The sequence below is a fragment of the Numida meleagris genome, chromosome 14 (assembly GCF_002078875.1).
Source record: "Numida meleagris isolate 19003 breed g44 Domestic line chromosome 14, NumMel1.0, whole genome shotgun sequence".
Classification (NCBI taxonomy): domain Eukaryota; kingdom Metazoa; phylum Chordata; class Aves; order Galliformes; family Numididae; genus Numida; species Numida meleagris.
In genome coordinates this window covers 2,826,130-2,847,702 of record NC_034422.1, presented here as the reverse complement: position 1 = coordinate 2,847,702, position 21,573 = coordinate 2,826,130, and the positions used below count along the sequence as shown (strand labels likewise).

General features: G+C 46.3%; 1 protein-coding gene across 3 annotated transcripts in view; it reads left to right on the top strand.

Moving 5' to 3' along the window:
- Positions 81-21,573, top strand: part of ULK1 (unc-51 like autophagy activating kinase 1) — a 74,221-nt gene continuing 52,728 nt past the window's right edge. For 2 of the 3 annotated variants that reach the window (XM_021412952.1, XM_021412953.1), the window contains exons 1-6: positions 81-815; positions 1,299-1,391; positions 1,483-1,524; positions 13,961-13,993; positions 14,763-14,799; positions 21,109-21,282. In XM_021412952.1, coding sequence (XP_021268627.1) covers positions 726-815; positions 1,299-1,391; positions 1,483-1,524; positions 13,961-13,993; positions 14,763-14,799; positions 21,109-21,282 — 469 coding nt within the window. In that variant the 5' untranslated portion in view covers positions 81-725. The remainder of the gene's footprint in view (positions 816-1,298; positions 1,392-1,482; positions 1,525-13,960; positions 13,994-14,762; positions 14,800-21,108; positions 21,283-21,573) is intronic. The other variant, XM_021412951.1, reaches the window with a different exon arrangement.

The window sequence follows — 21,573 nt, the reverse complement described above, 5'->3', positions numbered from 1 at the left end:
CCGTGCCGTGCCGTGCCGGCATCCCCCACTGCCGCGCACCGCGCCTGCGCGGCGACCGGCGGGGTCGGCGCTGTGCTGTCGTTGGCGCCGCGCTCCGCACAGCTTTGTCCGGGCGGCGGGGAGGCCCGGAGGGGCGGCGGGGAGCCTCGGGGTGACCCTGACCCTCTGGATGCGAGAGGGCGGTGGGCACAGGCGGCCCTTAAGGTGGATTGGTGCTTAAGGTGGCCGGCTCGCTTAAGGTGGACTCGGAGTTAAGGTGGATCGCGTTTAAGGTGGACTCGCCGCCAAGCCGCGCCTGCGGGGCGGGCAGGGCCGGGCTTCGGCATGGGGAGAGGCGCCTGAAGCGGCCGCTGGAGAAGCAGCGCCGGCCGTCCTGAGGAGGAGATGGGGGAGGCCCGCTGCTGAGAGCCAACTTCCCCCGGCCGCCAACGATGAGCAGCGCGCAGCCCCGCAGGCAGAGGCGGCCCATGGACGGAGGCGAGGCGGGGGAGCGGAGCCAGATGCCGAGCTGCCGAGGGGCTGACAGGAGAGCGGCTTTCCCCCTCCAGCGAGTCTCCAGCTCCTGACTGCTCACCGGGAGGCGGGGGAGGCCGTTTCGCCGTCTTTTGATTGGGAGAGATTTAATTTTCTTTCAAGGGAGCTCCTTCATCACCGCCAGCAGCGCCCTCAGCGCCGCTTCCCGGCCCCGAAGTTGTCCCGGCCGCGGTCCCCCCGCCCGCAGCGCCATGGAGACGGTGGGGAAGTTTGAGTTCAGCAGGAAGGACCTGATCGGGCACGGAGCCTTCGCCGTCGTCTTCAAAGGCAGGCACAAAGAGGTGAGCCGGCCCTTTCGCGGTTTTTACTCTGTTTTTGCCCGGCTGGGGCAGCGCTGCGGGTCGCGGTGAGACGGGGCCCGCTTTGTCCTCACCTCCTTCCCGGCGCGGTTCTGCGTCTCGCCGTGCTCCCAGCGGGAGGGGAAGGGGCTCGCTGGACAGCACAGGAAAAGCCAGCTCGCTGTGGGCCTGCCAGTGTTAGGGCTTGGGATAAGCCGTGGTTCCCACAGCGCGTTTATTTCTAGTGGTTAAATAAGAGGATAATCATCAACAAAACCCCAAACCTCGGGCTTTTCTCCTTGGGCTGGCACAGCTCGGGACAAGGCAAGTCTGAACATGCGTTGGGGCGCAGAGCAGAGGCCTTTCCTGGTGCCGCAGGACACCTTCCAGCGGGGCCAGCAGCCTGATGGAGGCTGCTTACCCGGCATATGTTAACGGGGAAATGCGCTCCGTCTCTGAATTACACATGCACTTTTCCACTTTCAGAAACCTGAGCTGGAAGTAGCTGTGAAATGCATTAACAAGAAGAACCTTGCAAAATCACAGACTCTGCTGGGCAAGGAAATTAAAATACTTAAGGTAAAGGCCGACAGAGCTCTTTTCTTCAGTCTTTGTTACCTGTGGCCTTTGTTGCTCTGAGCTTATTGTCTTTGTTTCATTTTTTTTCTAGGAACTGAAACATGAAAACATCGTTGCCTTGTACGACTTCCAGGTAAATACATTCAATTACAGCAAAGCGTTCTCGATCTGGGAGAGGCTGAATGGAGTTCTTGGAATTTTGTTTTTTCAACAGATGTTTGTAATCAAATATAGGTGTTCCGGGGAAAAAGTCTTCCAAGTTAGGGGAAGGTCTGCTTGCCTTGGACAGTGTGGCAGAGCAGATTTTGTATGGACTGTGCTATGGAGGCTAAAACTTCGGCAGCTGGGAGTTGGGGTGGGGACTCTGGTTCCCAGGATGCTTATGCAGCAAAATGCAATGTGTGGTGAGCGTGCTGGAAGCTCTTAAGTTCTCAAAATGTTAGAAACAAAACTTGCAGGAGTTGCTCTGGGCACGCCTGCCTCTTATTTTTCTTTCTCTGTTCTGGGTATTCCCTCTAAGAAAGCTTCATTTTTCCCAGACAATGTAGAAATAGTGTGAGCATGACTTCGTAGCATATGATTGCCCTTCGTTCCTGAGGATTTCCATCAGCATTTCTCTGCTGTCCTTGTGGCAGTCAGTAAGTGTTTAAAAATTGCGGCAGGCATTTTTAGATGGCTGTGGTTTCCCGCAGCTGCTTTTTCCTTTGAAGCCAGCTCTATCTAAAGGACTCTGAAACCTGACTGCTCCAACGACTTTTTCTTTTCCTGGAGCATTTTGTTAACCAGTCTCGTGGCCTAGCAGGGATCTATTTCTCTGACATTAGTGATGCTTTCTTTAAGCAAAACTCTGCAGGATCTGAGCATGAAACGGAAACCCTCGCTCTGTGGGCTGAGGGGACGCGGCCCCAGCACAGCGCCCGGCGTTGGGGGTCCCGGCCCGGTGTCACGAGGCCCGTGTTTGTTGACATTCCTCCTCCTTCGCCGATTGGCTGTGGCGGCCCTGCGTCACGCGCGGCGCGGCGGCTGATTGGTTGTCCCGGCCGCAATGCCTGCTGGGTGCTGTAGTCCGCCCAGCTCTGAGGCCTTGGGGCCGCGCCACCCCGTGCCCCTCGGCCGGGCGAGTTCCTGGAAAGCGAAGCGCGTGGTGGTGCTGGGGGCAGGTGGACGGGGGGGGAGGGGCCGTTGGGATGTGCCTGCAGGGAGGACAGGACGCTGGGAACAGGATCGCTTCTTGGAAAAGCTCTCTGAGTGGGAGTCCACCTGTTCCCTGCCCTGGCGATGTCCCTGTAGCGGGCCCAGCGCTGCCCGCGCCTGGGCCGGAGCGAGGAGCTGAGGAGGCTCTGAGCACGGCCCCTGGGGACGTTACGGGCTGGGGTTCTGCTAGCTGCCAGCACCGTGGCACGCTCCTTCTGCGGCCTGGGTGGTTTGGTTCCTCGGGTGGAATGAGGTGATGTAGGTTGTGTTGCGGTGACATGGCACTCCTAGGTGCGGGATCCTCTCTGGTGTCCATTGGCCTGTGACCAGACCCAGCCCACTGTGGCCTGCCCGCACAGCTGTAATGTGGCTGTGCTCGGCCTTGTGCTGTGTTCAGGAGCTGTATGAGAGTAAATTACCTGCAGAGGTAATAGTGCAGTGCTGTGGAGGGCTGGCTTCTGCCCGCTTTGCCTTCCTCTGTGGGAAAGACCGTTTCTTATTCATCTTCATTCATAGCTGCTTCATTCATAGATGCACCTTTGAAAATGTAATTGTGGCAGTTACCAGCCCTTCCTTGTAGATTTTCTAAAACTGAAGAGGTTTATTCTTCTATTACAATGTCAAAGAGCAAAAAGGAAAAAATAGTTTCTACGAATTGTACTGTTGCCCTATAGCTTTGTCAGTAATTGTGTTTTGTCTTCCTTTTCTCTGCACATCCTATCAACAGCGACTTTAGCATTTACTCACATCTTTCTTGCACACAAGGAAATGGTTGCCAAACCCACAGTAGCTGTAAGTCAGCGATTGCACCCAGTGATGCTTTCGTTTCCATTTTCCTAGTTACAAGTTAATGCTAAGCAGACCTCATACAAAACAAGATTTTTGATATAATGCCAGATTTGCTTCAGACAAGCACTTGCAGAGCTGATATTTAATACTGACAGCAGCTCACGCCATTGCACACTTATTTTATTCTTCAATTTGTGGAAAGATCGCTGTCTTCCCCCTTGGCTCATGAATAATGACTAAGACTTATGACACAATATCACAGAAGAAGGCACTTACAAGGGATAAATTAATACTGGTGAATGTTTCATGCACAGCAGTGCAGTGTCTGGACTTTTATAGATCCCCTTGCTGGAGTCCTAAGAGCAGCATTATTACGTGAGAGCAGCTCACAGAATGAAATATGCATGTTTCTATTATTATGTGCTCATATATTAATGGAAGGTGCTGTGAATAGTTGAGGAGCATAATGAGAGAACCCCTGCTCAAGAAAAGGATAAACCATATTTTGTTGCATTTCTAAAAGCACTCTGTATTTAGCGTCTGTACAGAGTTGTGCTGCAGATCTTTCCTAGGCACAGGAGATGTTTGGCATAAAGTGAAAACCAGATTCCTCTGTGTGCAGGGTGTGTTAGTCGCTACTGAACAGCTGCTCACTCCTCAACTGGCTTGCAGAGGTTGAGATTTTCCAGACTGCTACAGTTGAGAGGAGCACAGTAATGTAGAGGCATCTGGAGACCAGGAGTCTTATTACTCTTTGAAGAGAACCAAATGAGTCCTTGTTCTGTAAGGTGGAAATTAATGACAACAAGGATACAAACGACTATTTCCGCTGTATGAGATCTTGGTTTGTAAAAGGTTTCTTAAAACATGGACTTTCAAAGCAGTGAGGATCAGCTCAACTTCTTGTGCATGCTGACACTGAAAGCTTGGTAGCGTATAGTCTGGTTTATGGGTCTCACTTCTGTGGATTTTTTTCATACTAGATGTTGAGTCTGAGTCCGATTGTAGATTATTTGAGTAGTTAATAGGGTTGAATGATACTAAGGTAACTTTTGAACTTGTTGGATCCTGGAAGCACTGTGAGCTGGACTGCTTCCTCCAGCACTAGTAAGTAGGTTCTTATAATGAAGATCTTCAGAGCAATAGGACATCCTCGGTATGTTTTCTTCTCTGTGCTCCTCTTGTACCAGGAAGTTTGGTTGAATAGGTGCCAGGTGAAGATATAACGTGTGACTGTTGCACTGGGGAGCAAAGTAGCCCTAGCCCAACTGCCATGGGCATGCAGGAAATCTGCTATTCCTGGACAGAAATCATCCTTTGAATGTTAAAAAGCACTTTCCTGCATGAAGTGGGAAGGAAGACCACTTTCCCTATGTGTGCGCTGCGATCTGAGCTTCCTAAGGCAGCTCAGTTATGACTGCTTTTGTGGGTATTGCTTTTTTTTTTTGTGGGTCTGGTTGTAGAAAAGTAGCTGTTAATATCACACAGGACATGGCTCTGCTGAGTGTCTATTTCAGCCTTGGTTACCTGAGGGTCTGCTTTCCATAATTTTATGTCGAGTTCGCACACTCATCAGCTAGGGATGAGCTCAGAGAAATGCTGAAGTCACTCGTGCAGTAAAGACTCACCAAAAATATGTCTGCTGGGGTGACTGTATCACCTGGAGCACCTGGAGAGGAGTCAAGGACCGGGGAGTTCTTGCAGTGCAGTTTTTCTTGTGCACGTGGATTCAGGCATGGGGTGGCAGAGCAAACATTCCTTGGCTGAATGACTAGTTACCCTGGGCTGCTCTTTGGGGCCAAGCACTACAAGGCTTATTCCATTGTTGCTTTCTATAAAATCCCTATAATCAATAGGATCCTGGCTGTTGGGACTGTGATATTATGCTCTCTGCTTCATCATCCTTTTCTGATGCTGCTTTTAGCTGCCAGTCCACCTCTTGTGTCCCCTGGCACTGCTCATTGAGCAGCAGTGTCCTTTGGTGTGCCCTCCAGCACCACTTGCTCCTGCTGCAGTGCTTCGCTAATCTGCGTGATGCCAGATGAATCAGTGGTGCTGCAGTGACATCTTCCCTGCCACCACTTGTGCCACCTCATACGGGATCTGCTGTTCCTCAGGCATTACTCTTAGGGTGCCATGTCTCAGGAGACAAGGCTCTGCTGTGACAGTGGGGATGACTAAGGAGCCACCCTGTGTCAGAGAGATCACACTCCTGAGGTCAGGCAGTCTGTCTGGTTAAATCCTGCTTTAATTCCATCCCTGAGCAAGGCTGGCACGTTGCCTTGTGAGTGGGTGTGCGGCACAGGCTCCCCTGCATGCTGCCAAGCAATCCTCTTTCTGTTTGTGCTGTGGCTGAGGGTGGTGTGTCTGCTGTCCTGCTCTGTCAGCATCCTCACATCTGCTGGGGGGTGTCACTCTTACTGGAGATTGGGTCTGCCTTAATTTAGAGCTAGAAGGGGGAAAGGATGGAAAATCCATCTGCCCTCTGCCAATAGCTCTGTAGGATGTTTGAGAGTTTAGTGAATCAAAATGTCTATATTTATGGCAAGTAGAGTGTTTCACAGTCTTGAACTTTGTTTTATGTTGACTTCACTAGCTGTGTACTCCACTGTGCAGGTGACAGAAACATCTAGCAAATGCTGACCACTAAATATAGACCTTAGAGGAGTCATTGGGCTTTTTTTAGAGGGAGTGGTTTTGCTGCATTTCTGAAGTGATGATCCCTGTTTTACTCATCCTGTATGTAAAGCACATACCTGTGTTCCTCTCACATGACCAGGATGTCATGGAAGAGCCAGCAACCTGAAAGGTTAATAGCCTTTAGAGCTGCTGTGGAAGGCAGCATTACTCAGACTATAGTGATGGATTAAGGAATGTTTCCCAAGAGTAATCGGAAACTGGTAGGCTGCTGTGTTTGCAGTTTGACAGCAGGGCTCTGGTAGCAGTTGAGGTGCTATTCATGCAGCTCTTCCTTAATCTTCATCAGTGCTTCCTTTAGGAAAATTTCCACTGGTTGAGTCCTTGTGATGATTGAATGCATTGGGTTGGAATGGGTGAAGCAAGGTGGTAGAAATTTGGAAGATGGAAGGGAAGAGGTGCCTCCTCCTAAGTATGTTGGAAAAAATGTCCCATGAGTGATGGCTGAGCAGGACTGAACTCAGATGGAGAACTGCTGTTTGAATTTCTTCCAACTCTTTGTCAGTCCATACCAAAGCTCAGTTCATTTTGTGACTGGATTGAACTCAACCCTAAGTTTTTTTTTCTTTTAATTGCTTTTACTCATGTTCATGGAGCAAAACTAAATGGCAAACTTGATGTAAAGTGAATGTGTATGGTATGGTCTTCTACAGCAGCATTTCTCAGGTGCATACTAACTAAACATACTTTACTTAAGAGGAGTCTTAATTATCTTTGCCAGATGTTATGGTTCCTCTCTGAGACTTTTAAAAATAAATGTCCGCGTCAGAATCCAAGAAAGGGCTCTGCCAACAGATAACTTCAGAGCTTCTTTTGTGCTGAGCATATTGCAAAGAGGTGTTTTAATGGTGTGAATGTCTCCTGCTTTATGGTGTGCAGGCCTTAAGTGCCACCATAAATGTGAAGAGATGCTCTCAAAATGCGGAGTGAGGATCTCAAAGCTGCCTTTGCTTCAATACTAAGGCTGTTTTGGGGGGAGGGCTGAGAGAAATGAACCGAATTCTGCATCACTGGTTGCTTCGGGCAAAAATATTCTGTCTGGCTGCAGGAACACCTGGCTTGTCTCCTAGCATCAGAATAATGGGAGGAATTAGGTCAGCGGAGCTGGCTGGCATACTAGAAGTCAACCAGACAGTATGTTTCAATTGCAGGGAATGAAAGATGCTGAATTTCAAGTCTTTAGAGATCTCACTTAGCGAAGCATGTTACATGGCTGGGCAAGGAGAGGCCTGCCAGCCCTCTCAGTGCGCATTGGTGGCCCGCAGTGCTGCACTACTGCACGGCAGAGCTGCAGCGTGCCACTCGGGAGCTCTAAGGCATGTCGTTTGTTTCCTGTGTGAATTTTGTAATGTCGCTGCACGCAGAATTGACAGTTGGGTCACTTTCTTGTGGAGGCTTTTTCATTTGTGTGACTGATATTTATTTTCAATTTAACTGGCAATTGTATCCAGTGTGTTAAAACGTACTCCATTTTCTTCACTTTTGAAATACTGCAGGTTAAAGCACTGTTTCTCTGACTTCTGGTAACTGGATATTTTTCCTCCTAAATTAAGACTGCTGTTTTCTGAAAGAAAACCCAGACCTTTTCTTTATGTTCCTTATTATAATGCCTTTGTGCTGTGAGTGTATGTCTGCTTTCCTAAATGGCTGTGAAAAGGAAGCCAGCAAGGGCCAGCTAGTTATGCAGCAGCCATATAAAAAACAAAAATCCAGTGGGGGTTGGGCCTGTGGTTTCTACAGTTGCATTAAAAAAAAAAAAATCTGCAGGATATCAGATTAAGCATTTATGGGATTTGCTATTAAAAAAATCCAAGCTGTTCCCAACTCTATTTGTAGAACTGAGCTCATTGATTCTAAAATCAAACTTCCAGACTGAGTGGCTTTGCTTGGACTTGAACCTATCTTGGTAAGTATGTCTTGGTACGTGTGACCCCAGCTGAAGCCTTCAGCAGGGTGCTGGACCCTCAGAGGAGCTTGCTCCTGCAGCCTGCCTTGCTGTCTGGCCCCCACACTGCTCCTGTGCAGTGTGTGAAATGCAGCTTTATGGTGTGCAAGAGAGCAAACCTTAAATGCTCATTCTATAAAGTGACTGTGTTATTAAAAAGGAGATGAAGAGCAAATATAGAAAAGCAAACTGGATCTTCAGTATCTTGTTTTCAAAACTTTGAAGTCTCTTCTCTTGACAGCATTAGCACGGTGCATTGCCATGTGCCAAGAGGCACTTGCTTTTGGTTCAAAGAAGCTTCCAGATCTTGTTCTTGTTAGCAAAGGAATAACTGTGCTTGCCATTCCATGTCAGTACATCCCAGCTTCTCAGAAGTCTGCTGCTCTTTTCCTCTGTGGTCTGTGACACGCTGTGAGGCATTCGCACTGCCCTACGAGCCGGCCAGCCAGAGACATCAGCTGCTGCAGGTGACACAGCCCTACCCCCAGACAGTGCTGTAGGAAGTGACTGTTCTCCGGTGTCCCAGCAGCAAAAGTCTTTAATTTGCTGTGGTGCATGAGGTCTCATCTCGAAGCTCCGACTCTTGTTGAACCTGCCACTTTCGTCTCTCTGCTCTTGTGACATTAATCCTTGGCTTGGTTTCTGTGGTTAATGTCAGATGCAGCTTGCAGCTTTGGCTTGCTGTGCTGTTTGTTCTGCAGAGGCCTAGTGTGTCCCTGAAGGAGCCATGCTTTTCTGTTTGGGCTCTGCGAGCACTGCTGTTGTGTCATTCAGTTAGTGCTCTGTGTGTCAGGGCTTGGTTTGGGGCCTGAAGTGATCCTGTGCATCTGGCTGCTCCTCGGTGGGGCCATGGCTTCCAGGTGCAGATGGAAGAGCTGGAAGGGAGTGGTGGAGTTCCTTCAAATCTCAAAGACTGGGCTGTCTTATAGCCATCCTGCTCTTTCTCTTAGCTGTCTGGCAAACTGTAACTCTGCAGACATGACACTGCCCTGTTTGTTTTCAGGTGTCACGTAGTCAGACTTCAGGACTGTTGCCAGGGGATTTGATTGTATGGGAACTATTTTCCCTCCCTTCCTGAAGCCTGTGCAGAACCAGAGGATAGGTCTCCTGCTGTTAACAACCTGCACTGAAGTGTGAGCTGCCCCGAAACATCTCTTCTGTTTCATAAGCAGAAAATAGCATAGTGCCTGGGATGGAGTGGCATTGGCCCTTTGCAACTTCTCGTGATGTCATAGAAATCCACCTCCAGCATGGTGTCCGTATGCCACCTCTGTGATGCAGAGCCTCTCTTTCTGCTTGCCCTGTGTTTTGACTGGTGCTGCAAATCCTGCAGCAAGCTCTCAGGTCTGTAGGAAACACAATGTAGTCGAGAGCTGATGTAGAAATCTGTGGGCCTCTCTGTGTCTTGCTTCTGTCACCATAGAATCTGCATGAAGGCACTGGGAGCCCTTGTTCTCTTGGGAAGTTGAAGATCTGCAGATGGTACTGAGCTGATTAGAACTCTTCCCAGAGAGTAACAGCAGGCTTTATTGCTGGACCCAGATCTCCAAAACAAGCAAAAATACTGAGTAGGCTCTTGTGTGATGGCATTTGTTGGTTGCATACCATCTTCTCAGCTGTGCTTGTGTGACTGCTGCTGCAGCCCAAAGCTGCTCTCTTGTGCCAGGGCTACACTGGAATGAAGAGGAAAGTGACCACTGGTTCCTTATTATGGGGCAGGAGGTTGCTGGCTGCACAGCTTGAAACCTAAAGCACTGTCCTAAAACATGCTTTTGTCTGGCCTTAAAGCTTTGTGTGGGTGTAAGAAATGTTCTGTGGTAATGTGCCTCTGTGCAGAGAGGATATATTGAGGTGAATGAGTACTTTCTTCTGTTCTCCCTTTGTGTGAACAAATTATTGTCTCCTGAATATGAAACGGCTACAAATGTTCCTGAGTTCTTTATTGATAAGGTTCAGAAAGAGCAGAGAGAGGGAGCAGGGCCCAAGAGCAGGAAGGCAGTAGGCCTTCTATTTTCCATCTTTCTGTATGGAGTCAAGAGGCATATGAAGCTCCTCTACTGTTTTGCTTTAGGGTGAGCACTGGTAAGTGCTCCCGTAATTCAGATTAATGTTGCTGTTCTCTCTTATCTTGCTTCTGTTCAAATAGTTGCGACAAAAGATAATCCTTGCATAGCATGAAGGTTTTCCTTTCCTCCTCAGAGGTTAACTTGGTCAAGCCAAGCTCTGAGCCAGAGTTAAATAGTACTCCTGAGGCTTTACTGTTTGGAGACTTTTTCCTCTCTTGAGAACTGCAGGTTCTGCCTGCTAAGCCCAGCCAGCTTGGGAGCCACTGCCGCAGCAAAGGGCTTTTCCAGGTGCCTCTGGCCTAGGAGGTGGTGTCTGTGAAGCCAAATTCTGTTTGTTACAGCTGGTGTTCGTGACTCAGTGCTGCATTCAGAAGAGGGATGAATAGAGCTCCTATGCTGAAAGGGCACAGGCTTCGTGAGAACCTGGAGGACGCAGCGTGCCTCCGTGCTGAAATTCTGCTGCAGCAAGCAGGGGAAGTGGCATTTAAAACAAACAAAAAACCCTCAACGTTAAGCTTAGCTTTCAGTTGGTGTCAACTTTATCTTCTATTGCCAGGTTAACCCTGTGCTTTATTTTGTGTTTCTGTTTGGCTGGTACAACTGGTGAGGTCTAGCCCTGTTGACAAAGGTCTCTGAGGCGATTATCTTTGCTTGGCAGCTGCTGCAGGTGCTGAGAGGCAGCATTAGGCAGCACACGGTGGTGATCTTCTTGGAGGTACAAAACGGGAGCTCCTGTCCAGAGGGAGGCTGACCAAACTGGCACTGATGTGCTTTTCTCCAGGAGGGCAACAAGAACAGTTCTGAGGACTGGAGTCCATACAGATTACCTCCTGTATGCAGGAGGAGCCTTGCCAGCTAAGTCGTGTGCAGCACATGGACGTAACATGCAGCAGTGCTCATTTTCCAAATCTTCTTTCTGCACCCCAGTCCTCCTGGAAGAGATGAGTTATGTGAGGTGGAACCTGTTCTTTGCAAAGTTCTTACCTCAGCATCCGTTACAATGCTGGTTCCACGCAGATGGGTGAAAGTACAGCACTGCTGTGAGGGTTTTGGAGTGTTGTGTAATTAAACTTTTTTCCCTCCCTGAACATCTTTCTAAATTTGGAAGCAGGCTAGGTGCTGGGGTAGAGCACAGGGGAGGATTTCTCTGCATTTCCTCTTGCAGCTTTTTTAAGCTGTGGCAGGAGGATGACTAAGTGTGGGTACACCCAGATGTTTCCCTTTGGACACACCTAAAGCCAGACTTTCCAAGAAGAGGATCATGCCACCTTCCAGTGTGGGTGGAGAGAAAATGTAAAGGGAGACAGGACTGCTGGGCCTCAGCATCGCTGACCTCATCCCGTGCAGCATCTCAGTGGGGGATCTGAACAAATGCTGTCCCGGGGTGATTTCTGCTGTGTTGCTAAATGAAGTGTCTTTATTTCTTTGTCCTCCATCAGCAGATGTGTGTTATTTGTAGACAGTAGAGCCTGTTGCCTGTTTTTACACTCAATTAAATTGTAACTTCATTGCTGGGGCCTCTGCTGAAAGAACTGCAAGTCAGGCAGTGATCCAGACTGATTAATTATCAGCTTGATGTCTTTGGCAGAGACCTTTAGAGTTGTTGTGGAGTGCAGTCAGGGTACTGCTGGAGCATTGTGATGAGAGAAGTCAAGGGGGTCATTTCTGTGCAGGTCCGTAGGCAAGTGGCAGGGCTGGCCTTGGCTGCAGGGGCTGGCACGTGGGAGTACGAGACCAGTGTAAATTGTCTGCAGCGCTTCTTGGACATAAGCCTCTGCAGAAATACAACAAACTGTGATGTTGTTCTCGTTACTGGTGTGGAAATGAGTGAGGCATTTTGATTCTTTTCAGAGAGACTGGTAGCCTGCAAAGTTTGCCTCATGGTACTTTTTTCCTTTTTCTCTTAATGAACAAATCATAAGTACCATGGAAAGATTAAAAAAAAAAAGGAAAGAAACAGCTTCTGCTGCTGAATCAGCTTAAGAGAAATCCATCAGCCCATTTGAGAAACCAGAGATCTCTTCCTTTGCTTGTTTCCTTTGTTAACCACCATAAGCTACTGGCTGAAGGCTTGTGCCAAGCAGGAGTTTGTTTCTATTCCCTTCCTGAATAAATGTTTAGTTTTTGTGGTAAAATTCCTACCGATCTGTCTGGTGAGTCTTGAAATGCTGAAGTTGCAAATATGGAAGTTGTCCCATCCCTCCTACACGCATCTGTGAGCTGAAAGTGCTGAGGCCACAGCGGGTGTGCACGCAGTGGGGTGTCAGCTCCCATAGCTGTGTGCTGCTGAAGCCTTGGCTCAGTTCACGTGGTCTCTGTGCCTGTAAACAGAGTTTCTCTTGAAGGAAGTAAAGCTGGAAGGCGGTGGGCTCCAGCAGTGTGCTCACGGGTACCAGCAGCTAGCAAACAACAGTCCCTGCAAAGTACTTCTACAAAATAAGTCCCCTGCAATGCGTTCCGTGTTGAAGCCGAGTCCTTGGCACCAGTTGTTCCATTCTGCACTGCCTTCATGGTATGTTCTGCCTTTTGTTAGTATATGTGTAGCCACAGTGAAACCCATGCTTCCAGTTCTCACTTGTGGGCATTTTTCCAAATCAAAGGCAATTTCAGTTCCCACCAGAAACAATGGGTACTGAAGACAAATTTGGTGAGGCTCATGTTATGCATAATCAGCAAAGAATGCTCCCTCATAAGACTGGGATGGGCAGAGGGTGCTGTTGCCAGTGGGTGGCTGGAGAGTTACCTCCTCTCTTCTGATTCCTGTTGGGCAGTGCCTTCTTATCTCCTCACCCTGTGCCATGTGGTGAACGCACTGCGGTCACTGTTGCTGGGGAAGTTGACTAGAGCATCTCCCTTGCCTGCCTGTGTCCTTATTTAACCCCGTCACTGTACACGCTGGTGACTAAAAATCAATGACTTGCTTTATGATGTGTTTGCGGAGTCTTTAAATAAAGCACAGAGGAAAAATAACCAAGCTACGCAGTGTACATTAGTTGTTAGCTAATAACTTAGAAGATAGTAGTAATAACTTCTGGATTTACCGTGTGTAAGCTCTATTGCCTATTCATTTTCTAAAAAGGTAATAATATATTAGGCTTCCTTGAGCCCTGCTGGCACTGTATGTATTAATGGGTTAGAGGTGCTGCTGAGCTGTAGTGTCTACAGGCTGTTCAGCGAGAAGCGTCTATGAAAAGTACTGTTGTGGCATGAGGAACTGCGTGCAGGCTGCAAACACTGATTTGGAAACTTGCTCCGAGCCTGGAAGCTGCCCTGTGCTGAGCTCGTGGTGCTGAGCTGCAGGCTGTGCCGTGGTCCTGCTCACGGCCCTGTATCACACTGTGTGCTTGGGGCTGGCCTCACAGGGACCTGAAGGGCATGGCGTCCCTCAGAAACCTTCACCATCTGCTCTTCCCGTTAAGCACCTTTCCTGCATGGGGATTGAAACGCAGGTCCCCAGGATGCATTGCTCTTATCTTTTTCTTCCAGGCGAGGGCTGCTCATGTGGGCATAGCTGCTGTAAAGGTCTGTGTTAAATGTGGAAATGATTAAGGCTCTAAGATAATAGCGTGCCAGCAAGTGCATTGTGTTTGGGTGTTAATCCCAACGGCCAGAAAGGAACATTAAGACCCAAACCACGATACAGGAGATCTGTTTTGTTAACAGGTGCACACTCAGAAAGGAATAATGTGCTTCAACTGGTGAGAAGTACTTGAGGCTTAGAAAGGAAGTGACCCTCCAGGAATCAATATGTAACAAAGTTCCTCTGGTATCTGTTGCCTAGAGAGCGTTTCACCTGTTTGAAATGAAATAGAGCTGTTGTAAGGCATGTGAAGTATTTTGATACATAAATCTTTTCTTTCCATTTTCTCTTTCCCCAGGAGCTGGCAAATTCTGTCTACTTGGTTATGGAGGTGAGTGTCTTTCTTTTTTTCTTCTTTTTATTTAACGTGAATTGAGCAGACTGGTTTATTACAGAAGTAGTGCTTTCTGCTTAGCATCACGTGTGATGCTTTTGCTAATCTAATCTGCAGCTACATACCTCTGAGAACTGGAGCAGTGTGGGGAAAGATAGCAGTTGGTGGGATATTTCATATAGCTGTTGTTAGAAGGTCATGCTGGTACAGGTTTAATCAGTTGGACACCTTATTTCAAGGGCCAAGTAGGTGTTACTGAGTCGTAAGCACTTCAAGATGTGTGGAAAGAAAACTATTCTCACAAAATAGCTGCAAAGCTTTTGTACGTTTTCTTTCCACTTCGGTCTTCGCTCTGAGGTCTTGCTGACTTTCCCTAATAACATGGAGAACACATTGTGGAGAATTTCAGTTTTCAGCTGTAGCTGCTCCCGAGTTTTCCTAAGCCAGCTTGGTGGTCTTTCAGGTGATGACGTGTCTGCTCTGTTTTGGTTTTGTCTTTCTCTCTGTGGATGTACACAGATGTACACACATGCACACCAAAGCTAATTAATGCTGGTTTATCATAATGCAATGTAGCGTGTAGGGGAAACGTGACAGAAGGGGAACCTTTTGGAAAAGCCTTTTTCTACCACTTTCTGAATACTTCCTTTGATGTATATGTGATTATTTATCACCTGTGATAAACCTGTGATCCTAATGAAGTCTAGTGAACCTTTTAACCTTTTGATTTTCTTCACATTAACTGAGCTTTCTGTTCTCCTTCCAGTACTGCAATGGTGGTGACCTGGCAGACTACCTTCACAGTAAGTAGAACAACATGGAGCATGTCTAGTGTATTCAGAAGGAAATGCTGACTGTTCTAGCTCCTTAGATCTTCCACAGAACCTGGCAACTTTAAGTAAGCAGATGGGTTATCATTTGTTGATTCCTGTTTCATTTCTTCTGCTAAGAAGTTTACCCTAGATAACAATTTGAAATCTGAGAATCCATGGCAGTTAAAGCTAGTGTTGTAGTCTTTCCTATGTAGGTCAGTAGTGACTGAAGGATGTGGACTTTTAAGTCAGCAGTTACCTGTTTTAGTTACAGCAGCCTTAATGATCAGTCACATTTTGACACTGCTGGGGACATGGATGGTCTCTCTTTCTTGGTCATTGCAAAAAGACTGTTCACACTGTAGTCTTGCATTTCTATAGAGTTGGATTAAAATAAGATCCCAAGAATATATTCAGTTTTCTTCGATACCTTCCTTAGGAATGTTCCCACACCTAGGACAGAATGCTTTCCTTATTTCACAGAGTATTGAAGGTGCCTAGTGTAGCTGGTAGTGTTGTGGGGGTAATGAAATCTACAAACCTCAGGATCTCTGAGATAATATAGCACAGACAGCTGTGACTGGTGTCTTGAAGAACCTTCTGGTGAAACTGGAGTGTATCTTTGCCATTAAACCAAACAGAGTGTGCTTTGCATGTTATCCAGTTGTATTGCTGGGACTTCAGTCTTGCAACTTATTTTTCAGCGGAGCCCTCTGCAGAGATGCTGCATGCTGGTGTATATGAAAATCAGTTTGCACCCAAATACTTCATAGGGTGACCTCATGAATTCTTTGAACAGTAGGAGAATAACATATTTAACAAGTCGCTTACCTTTCTGCTGGTCTGTGACTGTTTTTCTTATTTTAAAGTAGCTTTCTTGTTTTTGCATGCTAACTAAAAGATTACTAAATAGGAGGAAATAACTTTAATCTCATTTCTTGTGTGGTTTAGGATTATAGTTAATCAAAGTTTTGTTCATTGTTAAAATTTAAAGCTATTCAGCTGGATAATACTTCAGGCTGCTTATTTGAGGTACACGATGCTGGGAAATGGCAGAAATTGAAGGATTAAAAGCTAAATTTACATTTGTCCTACAGCTATTTTTGATATCCTTACAATGATTATTTCAGGCTTGATGCTAGTATGTTGTACAATCTATTTGTGCAAGGTAATGAAATGTGTTTGTCTATGGATTTCAATTTTCAGAAAGTACTAGTACTTAAGGCAAATGAAGAAATACTCTGCTTTTCTTGCATTTTCTAAGTTTAAAATATGGATAAGGTAGAAGTGACAGTAATTTTATTTTTTAAATCCCTGTTTAGTATGCTTTCTTACATAAGTGGTGCTGTTTTGCATCTGTTGGGTATTGCTGTGCTTTAAAAGCAACATCTTTGGTGGGATATTACTATGAATACCAAGTGGAAATGGCTTTGTATTTGATACCTTCTAATTTAATACAAGAGGAAAATGTTAATAATGCAATGCTTTTCAAAGTTGTCAGACTTCAGTGTTGCCAGGTTTCTGGCAAGGTTTTAGCTTTTGGTCGCGTGTAATGAACCTTGCTGATGTTAAAGCACTGAGTTGTGCATGCTTGTTGACAAAGCTGTGTATAAGTTAGAACACAGCTTCTAGCTGGATGGTTTTTAGAAACATGGATTTATAGAAAATCTTCCTTCTCATGCTGCTGCTTTTGTGTGTACTGTATTTTATTTTCTTCCTCCACTCCAAAAAAGTGAAGCATTCTGTGCAATTAGCTAGGCTATTAGCACAGCTCACTTCCTTGTTTATCAAATGAGAGTGCTCAGGAAACTGGTGGCTAGTTTGAGAAAGTGTCAATGAATTATATTTGCAAAATAAAACTGAGTTTTATCCCACTTAAGGGATAAGGTTTGGTCCTGCTATGCTTGAGTTAGTTGGAAAATGTTACTTCTAACTCTGTTTTTTTAACTTCTAAAGTATTTTACCCCGACAACTGTGATTGTCACTGGGAAATTGGAAGGTGTTTACTTTTATGTTGACTCTTTAACATCTGTGTGCCAGTTGCCAGTTAAGAAGAAAGCCGAGCAGGCACAGATCTTCAGGAGGAGGTGGACAGTAAGGGTCACCAGAAAGAGAGTGAGTTGTTCTCATCACTAAAACAGAAATCTGGGTTTTCCAAATCCTAGGGCCTAGATGCTAATCTCAGCTCTTCCATCATGTGGCTTTCTACATTCCAGCACTTGGAGAGGAGTTATCCCAAAGAAGCAAGTTTTTGCAGACGCTCAGGGTGATTTTTGATAATTTTCTCCTGAAAGGAAGTTCATCTTGGAAAATTCGTATTTATTCCAGAGTATTTCACTGGTACACAGGGGGCTCATCTTTATTGAGTGCTTTTTGTGCTGCTTCAGTTATTTTGATAATTGCATGATTGTATTTCACTGCAGCATCTACTTTCCCACTGACTGCTCAGACTTTTTTGCTCGTAGTTCCTGCAGCACTTATGCAAGCAGCACATGCAAATCCCCTGGTTCTCATTGAATGAGATGCTTGTAAGCTTCCCAATCCATTCTGCCCTCTAATTACAAGCATTAGGCAATATGCTAATTCTGTGTTGAATCAAAAGGCACTCTAATTCTCCTTGTCTTTATAACTGGACGACGTGCATATGTGCACGTTTCAATGCAATACGCATTTGTGTTGGATTAAACTGTCAGTCAGCCTCACCTCTTTGGTACAAGCTAAGACGGTATGTGTTCTACTGAGCAGAGCTTCTGTGTTGTTTAATGATGTCTCTTCTGATAGATCTTGTTTAAATGAGATCTTTCATGTAAAGCCATCATAGGGTATGTTTTGAGCTTACAGTGGCAGATCTCTGCAATGTATGGTAGAACTGGCAGGCATTTCAGAGGTTGCTGGTTTTGCTGTGTGAGTAACTGGAGTTCTGTGGTTTGTAACAGGAGATCAGAGCTGGTTGGTCTAAAATTTCTTTAAATCCTGTGAGTTGGCATTGACACAGGACAGGCTGCTATGGATAGTTCATAAGCATGTATTCCTGACTTTTCTAAAAAGCTGCTTCTTGAAGATCGTATCTCTGAAGAGAATTTCACATCAGAACAGAACACTTCTTGATTTGACCGTGAAACATGCAAGGAGCTGTCATCTTCTAGTTTGGAGTAGTTATGGGCAGTGCTTTGTAAGTGAGGTATGAGGCTGCCTGTGCAACTCCTTCCTGCAGCTGGTAATTAAGAATATCCATGATGAGGCTAGGTCTGCCTCGTGGTAGTCCTCTGACTTGTGCAGGAGGAGCCCTTCCTGGAGTCACGTCAGCCATGTGCTGGGCGAGTGGAGCTGGGCTTTAGTGTGACTGGATTGGGCCTCTGTCTGAGACACCCGTGGCACCTGTAAGATAACTTATTTTTCCTAAATAACTTTCCCAGAATGGAAAATGTCACGTAACCAGCAAGTGTACTCCTATGTGTTACCCCTGGATCAGCTGCCAAGGCCTGTGTGCTGCAGCTTGCCTGGCAGCCCCTTGCCAGGTGGAACACTCGCTACATCCCTGCACACAGCTGCCCACAAACCACCTTTTTTCGGTGGCTTCATCCTTCTCCTGTGCCTCGGGAGCTACCAGGCATGCAGGCCTTGCGCTGACCCGCAGTCGATGTTTGTTCTGATCTACTGACCTGCGAAGCAGCCATTCCCAGGGCAGTAAGCAGAGTGCCTGGTCACTGAAGTGGAGCCCATGAAAATAAACACAGGGATATTATTACTTCTCAGTAACAGCAAAGTGAGGCTTGTGAAACAGTTCTCTGCAAGAATGTGTTGCTGACCACAGGCCTCCATGGAGAAGCCCAGACTGCAGTGCAGGCTCAGTATTTTTCCAGCAGTTTTTCTGGTGATGATGAGAAATTGCCTTTTTTTTTTTTGAATATTTTATTTTTTGCAGGAGCAGAAGCTCAACTTTCCCTGTTCGGGGTGCAGTAGAGACAGCATGTTGTTTTGTTATCCACATCTAAATGGAATGAGTCTCCTATATATTCTCCCTCTGCTGCTGGTAGTTGGTCTGTAGATCCTTTGCAGACCGATGTGTAAATGTTTCCAGCTTTCAGAAATCTTTCTGATGGACCGTGGCTAATGCTACTTCTCCTGGTTGTTGTAGAACAAGGTGACCTGATGTGAAATTAAATCTGTTTGTCTGAAGAAAATGAGAAAGATGTCTGTAGGAAGAATGTGTCAAAATGAGTTATGGCAAGTGCACTGAAGAATCCAGATGCTGCAAAGTGTGAAGGGACCAGGAGTCTGACCCTTTTTTTTTTTTTCTGATCTCGGTTGAGGTTTTTTTCCAGTGTAAATCTACACTGGGAAGGCTTAACTGGCTTGCTGAGGGATGGTGGCTAGCATTGTGTTAGTCTTGCAGGCACCACATTAAGCAAAAGGGAGGGCAGTGCCTGGAGAGATGCAGCGTGCTGCTGGAGCTGCAGGTCAGGACAAGGCTCTAAACAAAGCAGCTTCTCTGCTGGAGGCAAAGCGTATTTAGCCAGGAGTTCGTAATTGCCTGCTAGCTTAATAACGTTAAGAACTGCCAAGTTCCACATTTTGCTTCTTGTTTAGGAGAAAATGAGACAACCTGTCCTTTCCTGGGTCTGAGCTGAGTTGGGCAGAAGTCTCTGGAACTCCTGCTGTTCTGTGTAAGGGTGGTGATTTAACTGTTTCTGAATAGGTTTCCCTGTTGCAGTAGACTTGGGGAAGACTTGTTAAAGAGCAGGCAGTGCTTTTTCCAGAAGATGCAAGTAGGTTTGGTGGACTCGTGTCTAAGTTGCCTCTAAATATCTTTAAAATCTCTTCAGAGAATCTCCCCTTATTGCAGAAGACTTTTTTTGGATTCCAGCTGAGTGCCAGTTCATGAGGGAAGAAGGCCCAGGGAGGGGAGAGAAACTCTGTATACATGTGCGCTCCTGTCACATGTACGAGTCCAGGGCTGGCTCATAGCTGTGGTGACATTTCAGCTCTGCTTGTGCCTCTTTCCAGAACGGAGAGGTTTGGGAGTGGTGGGAGTCTTTCTGTTCTAAACACTGTTTAACTTATCTGTGTCCCTTGCTGTTTTCCCATGCACATATTTCAAAAGTTAGATTTTTAATTTCCTGTGTTGTGTTAAAGCTGCTTGCAACCTCATGTGTGTTTTCATAAGGATTCCTCCCTTCTAGCAGATGAAGTAGAGCAGCATTTTGAAGTTCCTGCCAGTTTGTTTTAAGGTCTTACTAGAGAACAGCTGGAAAAACACTAATGAAGTCCCAAGTAATTTACAGGGGCCTTCTACAAAAGAAATTACTTGAAGTGGAATGGTGCTTTCTTTAAGCCTGACTTGCTTGGTGACTGATAAGGAAGCAGGTTGGTAGCACTGCTGGTCCTGTGGTTTGTTCAGCAGGCTGTTCCTGGCTTTGGCAGGAGTTTCATACCTGTGGCCCTTAAAATAACAAGAGCTTAAGTCACTTCAATCTGATCAGAAGGTTCAGCTGAGTATTATTTTAATCTCTTCAATGTTTCTTAGTTCTCACACCACGATTTTTAGGAAGCCTGTGGCTCAGGAGAGTGAAGTGCAGTGCTTCCATACTTGCAGAATTTGGTTATTTTTTAAATATGTTTATAAAGACACTTTGCAGGGGCCAATTGCCAGCGGTACTTTCATGAGAATGAACCACATTCCAGTACTGGATTTGGATTGGAATTATGATTTGTTCTAGTCCGTAGTGATGCACAAGCATTAGGCCTAGACTTGGATTCATATCCCAAAGCTACAGATACCTGGTGGCCTTAATGATTCCTACAGGCACACATGCTAATCCTGTCTGTGTTTCCAGGTTTAAACAAACTCTTCTCAAAGCCGTAACCTTAGGTGTCTGATTGCTGTTGACCGTAGCTCAAAGGTGACCCTCCCACTCATCAGGCTGCAGGCCCTGTCTGGCTGGAAGCTTCAAGCTAGCTGGCAGCTCTTGCTGAGGGAAGCCCTAAACCTCATCAAATGTCATTTTTGGGCCCAGCTCATAAGCCAAATTCAGCACCAGTTGCTGACCTGAGTTCACCGTAACCATTAGACTCTCAGGGCTGAAAACAGCCTCGGCCACGGTATAAACTAGGAATGCAAAAAGTTTCTTTTAATGTCTGCTTTAATAATTTAGAAATAGTGTGCGGAGAAAAAAGCCTTATGTGGAAGAAAAGAATGCGAAATTATGGTTAATTGCTATAGGCTATCTACCCTCTGGGCTCTTCAGTGAACTACCATTGTAATTCTTTCATCTGTGGTTATTTTTTCTTCCCCTGTAGCTATGCGGACACTTAGTGAAGACACCATCAGGCTCTTCCTCCAGCAGATAGCAGGGGCAATGAAAATGCTGCACAGCAAAGGCATCATCCATCGGGATTTGAAACCACAGAATATCCTCCTCTCCTACGCTGGAGGCAGGAAATCAAATCCCAACAACATTCGTATAAAGATTGGTAAGACCCTATTACGAGTGTCACCCTAAGACCTCGAGTGTTTGGTAACAGATATGTGGCAAGCCTCAATTTCTTTTGGGAAATGTATAGGGGGAAAAATAGAATTTCTGCACTTTTTAATATGTCCTAATGTTTTATCACTTCCTCACTCAGTTTCTCTGCCAGAAATAGCCAAGCTCAGGTAATTTCAGTGAGCCTCCAGTCAGCAGGAGCAAGAGCTTTCTGCTCTGTCAGGATGCAGATTAATGCAAAGTAAATTGAGTAGGCCTTGCTCTGTTTCCAAGCTGAACA